This window comes from Hippocampus comes, unplaced genomic scaffold (assembly GCF_001891065.2).
Source record: "Hippocampus comes isolate QL1 unplaced genomic scaffold, H_comes_QL1_v1.1 scaffold29, whole genome shotgun sequence".
Taxonomy (NCBI): Eukaryota; Metazoa; Chordata; class Actinopteri; order Syngnathiformes; family Syngnathidae; genus Hippocampus; species Hippocampus comes.
The window spans coordinates 1,279,360-1,288,729 of NW_017805820.1; the positions used below are offsets into that span (position 1 = coordinate 1,279,360).

Here is a 9,370-nt window from a genome sequence, read left to right on the forward strand (position 1 = left end):
CACACACACACACACACACACACACACACACACACACACACACACACACATACGCCCTGTTTTGACCAGAAAGACTATGTCTGAGTAGACATCTGAATTTCTTCAGATCAGAATGTGCAGCCAAATGGAGAAAAAGTAACATTACATTTCACACATTTTCAAGAATTTCTTTCATATTTATGGATAACTGTTAATTAATGTGTCCATCAAACTTCAAAATTGTGTTTCTAAAGTTTCTAGCGTTATAAACCTTGCCTTCAATGATGTAACACAGTTATGTAATAGAAATTGTGTTTTGATGTTTTGACTCTTACATGCTACACACAGCGATTTGTCTCGCCTTCTACACTGAGATGTTTTTGTTTAGTTTTTTTAGACACTTTATATTTCCTTTGGGATTTTTCCCATGGCACTGCATGGCAATGCTAAGCCGAGTCTGCATGCTGAGCAGATTTGATGGATTTGCACTGAACCCGCAGCCAAGTTGCCGGCCATAATGTGCAATCGACAGCAGCCAGTCTTGGAAGTGCCAAATGCAAGGCTCACATGTCCAGTTTAATGCATCACAATTTGCTTCTTCTTTGTTTGGACTGCTATCACTGTTGGGGTGAACCAGAAGCTCTGGATGACCAGCAAGATGCGCTGAACAATTTTGCATGTGTTTAGGCACAGAACAACACCCAGGTAAGGAAGCTCACCCCTTGCTGTGATCAGTAGAACCTGACGCCTAAGGTAGATGATGTCTGAACGAATTAGCTTCCGTGGTGTCAGCATCCATGTGTGATTTCCTTATGAACACACCTTAGCCAGTTTGAGTGGGGAATAACACCGACAGCACGATCTCCCTGAGAACCAGTTCTCCTCAAGGATGCGTCCTGAGCCCACTATTGTTCACCCTTATGACCCATGACTTTCAGGCCAGATAGAGCAAATTTAACACAATAGTTTTGGGCCTCACCATTGACAACAATGAGAAAACTGGAGAAGAGAAGTGGAGCAACTGATGGAGTGGGACTGCGCCAACAACATGGTGACCAATGTCAACAAGACAAAGGAAAGTAGTGATGACAGCAAAAGAACAAACACGATCACATTTCATATCAAGACAGAGAAAGTCAGAAGCACCAAACTCTGGGAGTGCAGATCACGGACAATCTTGCTTAGTCACAGAACACCACAGCTCTTGCGAAAAAAGGAGCAGCAGCAGCAACTAAACTTCCTGTGTCAGTTGAGAAGGGCACGCCCTCCACCCCCACTATTTTCTAAAGACGAACCATCAAAAGTGTGCTTGACCAGTTGCATCAGCGTTTGGTCTGCTGGCTTCAAAGCCACAGAGTTCTCAAGACAGTAGTGAGGAGTACAGAAAAAATAATTGGCACATCCCTCTGTCAAGGATATTTCAGACAAATGGCTGGATCACCCATGATCACCAGGGTTCCAACACTCCCACAACAGGGACTGTTCAGCAGTGTTCCCTCTAAACCGCACGCGTGAGCAATTGCGCATTGCTCTGACCAAAACATGGGCGTAGTTTATGAGCCCCTTCAATGAGACTCTTTCGAATGTTTAGAAATGTGTGTGTGTTTTTTTAATTACATGTCTTCTATTATTTATAAGTGGGACCGTATTGTTACAAATTTCATTGAGACTTCATTGTTCTTAAAATCACCTGTATGCTAGAATGAAAGTCACAAACGAAGGCAGATATTATTCGTGGAACACATTTCTATTCAATGATTTGTTCCATTTTGATGTATAGCTAATTTGAATTTTGTTGTTACTTATCGACATCACGTAACTATTTTTGATCTCAGGTTTTGGACAGGTATGAGAGACACTGCTTTGGCCGCCGTGTGCATGTCCGATGTTGCTTACTGTGGTCCAAGGGATGCTCAGGGAGTTTGTGTGACTGCTCGCACGCATGGAAAATTGGAGCATTGGAACATTGCTGTTCAGCCTGCTGGCCTCTGGCAGTCGGTTCTGCAGCGCCCCGGTGCAGAGCAATCAAACACAGTACTGCGAAAGCTTCATCCCACATGGTAGACTGATTATGATTACGATTATGGAAAAACATCAAATTTCGATTAAAATATAAAATGGCAATGATTACAATCCGCTCAATGAATTGATTTCCACAATAATTCAGAGGGATTGCTCCACACTGGTGTCATATTTATGAATGAGCATGATACCATGACGTCCACCACGGACACCCGCGGAGCTCCACAGGCCTCAATCAAATACACCAAAATCACATGAGACTACCTGTGCTGCAAAATAGACCTCCATTTAGCCAGCCTAAAATTTTGTCTACTTTTTGAAACCAAATATGCAGTTGCGCTGGGGTAAGGCAGATACGCCCAATGAAGCGTGGCGCATCTACCAAATTCACAAACACATTAAACTAAACCATCGCCTCGGCACAAAACTGACAATAAGCCTGGCTTTACGCTGAGTGCAGAACACTTTCTCTGACCATATCAGTAAGAGTAAGAGGCAAGGCAACTCCTTGTGTCGGATTGCCCAAAGAGATGCAACACGGCCCCAAACACGGTGTACTACACTAGTGCTGGCATGAAAATGAAGTTACGGCCATTTTTATGCCGAGTGCACGGGCACCATTCTACCAAAAGAGGGCCCATGGTGTTTGTCTGCCACAAACTGTCTCAACATCCTCAATATACTTGATTGTATTTCCATTCTGTCCTTGTGTGCACTTCTCTATGCCAAAGCCATATGCCTTTCATGTGTGTAGGAACACAGTATCTGGTTGGCTACAAGGGAGCAAGCGTGTGCCTCTCCTCATCTACTCAAGCAGCAGCCACACAGCATGCTGGCCTTTTTGGGGAGTACAGTTAAGAATGATCCCAGCCTACAACTATGCCAGTAATGTTGATTGTGGGAGAGCAACACAGGACAAAAATTCTCTCACTCTCTCTCTCTCTCTCTCTCTCTCTCTCTCTCTCTCTCTCTCTCTCTCTCTCTGTCTCTCTCTCTCTCTTTTTCTCTCTCTCTCTCTCTCTGACAAGCCCAGTGCACCAAACAATTTGGCAGAGAGTCGACTAATCTTGGGACCAGCTAAAAGCAGTTCTAAATTCTGTGGGAATATCCGACATGTCCAGGATAAGTCAAGTCAAGTCAGCTTTTATTGTCAAATATGCTCTATATGTAACATACAGCAGATGAAATAAAGGATAAAAAAAAGTTTTTCACTCTATTTTTTTCATCCGCCCATATTTGTCCATACTGTTTTTTCTGTGTGAAACGACTTGTCCCATACAGCTTGCACCCTATTAATCTGTCTCCCCTTTCCCTCTCACTTTCTCCCCTCTCTATGACTCCATCTGCTAATCGGATGAATTCATGTTTGCGTTGAGTGTAATTTGTAGGTGTTAACAGGAAGATGCCAACTAGCCGAGCACCGTGTACAGACAGTGATGAGAGGCAAAGGGGCAACATGGTATTGCTCTACTATAACATGAGGGTGCGTGCGAACACAGGATGTGTTCTCCACACAAACAGGCAGGCACACACACAAAATTAAGTCGGCAATCAATTGAATCCCATAGGGACTTGTTGCTAGGCAACCACTACTTCTAAGGGTAAAAAGACAGTGTTGAGGGAGAAAGGTGTGAGAATAAGGGGTAGGGAGGAGTAGCCATATGGACCCTATTCTGAAACCAAAGGTGCTGAGCGCAGCGAACATGTATCTAATGTATATAAAGGTCATTCTATTCTGGGATTGTGTGAGTTTATTTAAAAGAAAAAGATAGTGTGCATACTTGAGTTATTTGTATGATGAACAATATATGAACATAATACAGTGTATCAGCTCTCCCATTTTTTCTCTCTGTAGGATGGTACCAGGTACTATTTTTAGCAGCATCTTTGCTGAGGTGACCCTTGAAATGAACGCGTGATCTCTGCTGTCATTGGTGGCATGTCCTACTATAAGACTACATTTACAAAAGAACCCGGTGTAAAACAAATTGTTGTGGTAAACCGCCAAAACCCTGGCAGTGAGAGAGTATGGTGTCAGGATTAGTTGAAAGAGCGGCACGGGTGCAGCAGCACATGGGAGAAACTCTGAGCTGTTGTCACACACCTGCTTTGTTCTGTTTTGGAATACTAAATGAGATGCAGTCATGGCATCACATAACCTGCTGTGGATGTATTTATTTGAGACAGTGTGAAAACACGTTCACCATGCTTGTTGAAGTGAGCTATTCTGCACTCAGATCTCACACCATATGCTGACATCTCAAGTGATGTCTTCAATGATGACAGTGCATCTTTTTTTAAGATGCTTTGCAAAGAAATCCATGCAAAAATCCACAGAGAAGAAGGACACAAGTTAATCCTCTGATATTGGTCTCATAATTTGTGCTGGCATTTGTGCAGCCATATTTTGTTGTTTTAATTTTTTTTTTTGGGGGGGGGGGATTTGGGGACCTGAGATAACAGCATTTTACATGTATTTCCCACTCCATCAAGAACCTTGAGATTCCAAATGGCGACTTTACTCGTGATTTCTTCAGTGCAGTAAAACATACCAGTGCATAGTCCCTCTCAAGCTGTCCCTTCTTCAGACTGTAGCCCCTGTAAATAGAAAAAAAAAATCAACATGCATATGTAAACATAGTCATTAAAATAGTGAACCATAATTTACATACTGTCATATATATCAGAAAATTTGTCAGCAAGCCACTCTGAATTTCATTTAAAAAAACCCTTAAGGAAGCATTTTGTGGTATAGATTTTATCAATGTAAATTATAGAATGGCTGATTTTTCCCCCCCCTTTTCATGTGTATTTTAGTGTTAAATGCTGTGTGTGCGTGTGTGTGTGTGTGTGTGTGTGTGCGCACGGGTGTACTAAGGCAGATATAAGAGTATAGGGGATTTAGTAGTTGGATTGAGGACACCAAGTTGACTGCCTGTGTCCACCAACTAATCGTCATGCTCACTCTCTCTTTTTCTTTGATTCCGCCTTTTCCATGTAAAATGCACTGTGTCCCACAGGATTAAATAGCTTTCATTCTATCTATCTGTCTATTGATCTGTCTGCCCTTGTATTTTTTCTTTCACATTATCTTCATGACAGTGCGTTTGTTTGTGCGTGTGTGTGTGTGTGTGTGTGTGTGTGTGTGTGTGTGTGTGTGTGTGTGTGTGTGTAAGTCTGAAGTCTGTGTGTTCTGTGAGTCGATGCTGATTAAATCCAGCCTGTGGATTAATTAGGGTAAATAACCTCAGAGCAGCTTTTTGGATTTAAGAGTTGAAATCCAGCGAAGGCTTTTGTGCAGACATGGCATGTGTTTGATTATGTTTCACTGGTGTGATGATTGAAGGTTATTCAGCAGCGAAAGCCAGGTAAGGTCTTTCGTGGATGTATGAAATTAATTCAGACTGGTTGGCTGTTTGCAGAGGTCACTGTGGTTACAGTGGGTCCGAAGCATTGCAGTTATTTAAATTTGAATATGAACCTTTCTCAACAGTACATCTCAGAAGAAAGTGAGTAGCCTAAGAGCAGAAATGAAATCTTAGCGCATATTCACCCTTCCCATTTCGCAAATTTCTTCAAATTGTTCAGTAAAATAAGATTGAGTGCAACATTTTTTTTTGGGGGGGGGGGGTGGTAATCATGTCCATACCTCAATGACTGCGAGAATGCAGTAATTGTACTGCGACACTACAGCGGACATTCGCTGATATCCCAATCATTTTCATCTAGCAAATACAGTGTTTGTGGCGTCAGGAAACTAGGAAGTACATCCTCCATCCATTTTCCATACGACACCACTAAAAGAAAAATGGACCTTTTCGGTTACCCACGGGAAAACTGTCACGCCACAGAAAAAGCCCGCTGCAGGGGTTCATTCTGAATTGTCACGCTACGAATATGACTTCATGATTCCTTTTATACTTGAATTGACATTGAGAGAAATGTCGAATAATTGGCAGAGAGTTCAGCGAACGTTGTAACAAACAAGGGGTTGGAAAAAAAAACACTTGTACACGAGTACATTCCAGACATTGGGTAATTGTACACCGTATGGATCATCAAGTGTGAGTGCGGAATTAAGTGTACTCCACAAGTGAAATGCCACTTTGCCGTGTGCGAGGTTATGTGCACTGTGATCGAAACGTCTCTGATCCACCGGTGAAAGGAGACTTTGATTCTCTCCTCTTTCATCTATGACCACTTCAAACAACAAGGCATATGTAGTAATAGTTGTTTTGATTGTATCATTGCCTATTTTTTTGTTATGTGTCCTGTCGCGTTATTGTTATTTTATGTCAAATGTTCTGTAAAGCGCTTTGTTACAGGTGCAGCTGTTGTGAAAGTGCAAGATCAATAAAGATGTATGATTATATTGTATATTGATAATAATAATCTAAAAGTGCATGGATTCTTTGGAAGACAACATGGATGTAAGCCCTTAATGAAGATATTTACATCATTTTCAATGAGAATATCCACCCGTTATCTCAGCCGCTTATCCTCACGAGGGTCGTGGGCGTGCTGGAATGTATCCCAGCTGTCTTCGGGCAGTGAGCGGGGTACACCATGAACTGGTTGCCAGCCAATCGCAATCCAGTGAGAAAAACTGTTTCAAAATCAATCCATCCATCCATTTTCGATTCACTTGGCCTCATTAGGGTCACGGGTGAGCCTATGCCAGCTGACTCGGGGCGGGGAAGGCCGCGCGCACAAAATACAATGTCCCAAAACAGATAGTGGTCAACTGCCAAGGTTCCACTTTGCTCTTTTCTTACATCAGGGTGCCAGCGCAATGTACTGCTGTAGTACTGGTACTGGAACTGTTCAATTTAGCTTTCCATGAAGCAGTTTGGATTAGTTAGTCAGGTCTAAGATGACCTCTTTTTACGACGGCCCACGGAGGCCATAGCTGCATCACTCCGTGCTCTATGTAAATAATGTAACAGGAGAGCAATATGACAGTGTGTAACCCGCAAATGAACAAAGAGAAATCCATAATCGTAAACACCGGAAAATGGTGGACTTCCAACGTTGTGTGTTGTTATTTGGATCGGGCTGCCATTTAACCAGAATACAAAAGACTGTCTGTCACACTAAAGTGGTGATTCTCTGACTCATTCTACTACTGTTGACAATACAGTATTCTTCTTTCTCCTGGAAAATTGATATCTTGAGAGGCAATCGGAAAGACTGTTTTAAAAAAAAAATTGTATCATCCTTGTTTTTATGTTTTCAACCATGATATTTTGATTCACCCTCTAATATTCTTTCAACCATATTTACAACTTGCCTGTGTCTATGTTTAGCATGCGTGAAACAATGTAAGAAATTGAACAAAAGAAGAGGAATGCAAACCAGAGACAGCGAGAGAGAGAGAGGGAGAGAGAGAGAGAGAGTTTGTCCTGTATTGAGATTGATGATTAGATTGGTCATAAATTAGCGATACTTAATCCAGATAAAATGAAAATGAGACCATGTGGCGGGATGTGAGCTTCGTTCCGTTGCACCCCCCCCCCCAAAAAAAAGGGGGAAAAAAGGAGAGAGACCAGAAGAGATTGTCAGAGCAAATGTGACAAAATTAAACCAAAGACAAGGGGTGGGTGACACGAGGGACTTGGCATGAAAAAAAAGAAAAGAAACGCATTCCGGGAACAGGAAGGGGGTAGCAGGAAATGCCTTCATCATTTTCCTGACCTTTTGGTCCTATAAAAATAAATAACGAAATAAAAAAAGATTCCAAAGGCTGATTACGGTGTACATTATGAAGAGATTAAAATCATCTGGCAATTGTTCGACATTTGCAAATGAAAGAGAAGACGGTTCAATACCTCATGTCTTCAAGCAGGTCGCATTCAGTCTGATTTTTAAAGTGCAGTCTCGTCAACTGGTCTGTGTGCGTGTTCTTCAGCTCCTGTGTTACTTTAACCTAGAGGGGAGAAAATACACATGAACAAGTCATTTCATTTCATCTGCCTGCGAGCTGTGAGACGACTCTTGCTTTCTGGTTATCACAGCAATCAATTCCGAAAATGTCAAGAATGTAAATACATGGACAAAAATCCTTTAGGGCATGGAAGTTAGGGTTTAAGATGAACTCTTATTTGTGCCATTGGACAATATTGTTTGATCCGAGATGGGGAACAACACTCAATTAAGAACTGTGGGCACTAATTATTGAAGCTTCATAGGTGGAATTCTGTCCCATTCTTGCTGGGATATACAATTTTAGTTGTGCTCCTTTGTCATAGTTGTGCTACATAACGCGCCACACGTTTTCAATGGTTTTTGTCCAACGGCTCACTTGTTTTCTGAATCTGAGCCATGATTGGTTGTTACCTGAGCCTGAGCAATTGTGATGTCATTTTCAGTTGACAGCAATTGGGAAAATGGTGGCTGAAACGGGTGGATTTTGCTGTTTAACTGATATTCCACAAATACGCTAATAATCAGAATGTCGTGTTTAGACTAGTGGAGGAGCAGAGAAGATTGGGGGGGGGGGTGACTTCCCCTTTAATGCAGTGCCACCTGAGGGAAGGTTGCAGGCATTCCTTGTTGGTTTTCAGCCTTTCCGCTTACATGTAGTGCTTTCTCCATATTCTCTGAATCTTTTCGTGATGTTATGGGCAACATTACATCAAACAACTCTCTAACCCTCGTTCTTTAAATGGAGACAACGAAATAACAAATGCTATTGGTGTTTTTATAGTATAAAACTGTAATTCTGGCTATTCAAAACTGTTTTCATTCCTAAAAGAAAACAAACTACGGATGAAATACTTTCCTCAAAAGAAAATATGGAAGCTGTTGATGTTTCATTTTTTTTCTTGAAATCTATTACTCTTATCACAAAGCACAAGCTGTTTGCTTTTGACCATGTTCAGTACTGTAACTGTACCAGATGTGACGTTAAAACCAAGATACTAGCCAAACCGTGATCTTGGAAATACAATTACACCCAGGTCGAATAGTATTAACTGGCACCCTCAGGGCAACCATCCCAATGTGGCCTGTGAAAAACACAAGTTTGACGCCCCTGCTCTGGACAGCAGACAGGCTGGATCAAAAGTGCATTTCCTGATTCCAGCCAAGTAGTGCACTCAAGCACCTCACGGCATGATTAAGCAACAACTATACCACACAATTGGCCAACTTCCTCAAACAATCAGTTATTGTGTCTGTAATTTGTATAGAATACAAAATTGTAATTTGTATAGAAAACACAATTGTATCATACATAACAATAACTTATTTTTCTCAATTTTGGAGACACAGGAAGGAATTGTTTGCATGCAGCAGAAGTTTTACGTAAAAAAAGGATACACACACACACACACACACACACACACACACACACACACACACACCCACA

At 41.7% G+C, this 9,370-nt stretch overlaps 1 protein-coding gene across 3 annotated transcripts in view; it reads right to left on the reverse strand.

Moving 5' to 3' along the window:
• The window catches only part of fchsd2 (FCH and double SH3 domains 2), a 29,931-nt gene that overhangs the window by 17,166 nt on the left and 3,395 nt on the right, over window positions 1–9,370 (reverse strand). For all 3 annotated transcript variants that reach the window (XM_019885829.1, XM_019885831.1, XM_019885830.1), the window contains exons 2-3: window positions 7,830–7,927; window positions 4,554–4,599 (exon numbers count right to left, since the gene is read on the reverse strand). In XM_019885829.1, coding sequence (XP_019741388.1) covers window positions 4,554–4,599; window positions 7,830–7,927 — 144 coding nt within the window. The remainder of the gene's footprint in view (window positions 1–4,553; window positions 4,600–7,829; window positions 7,928–9,370) is intronic.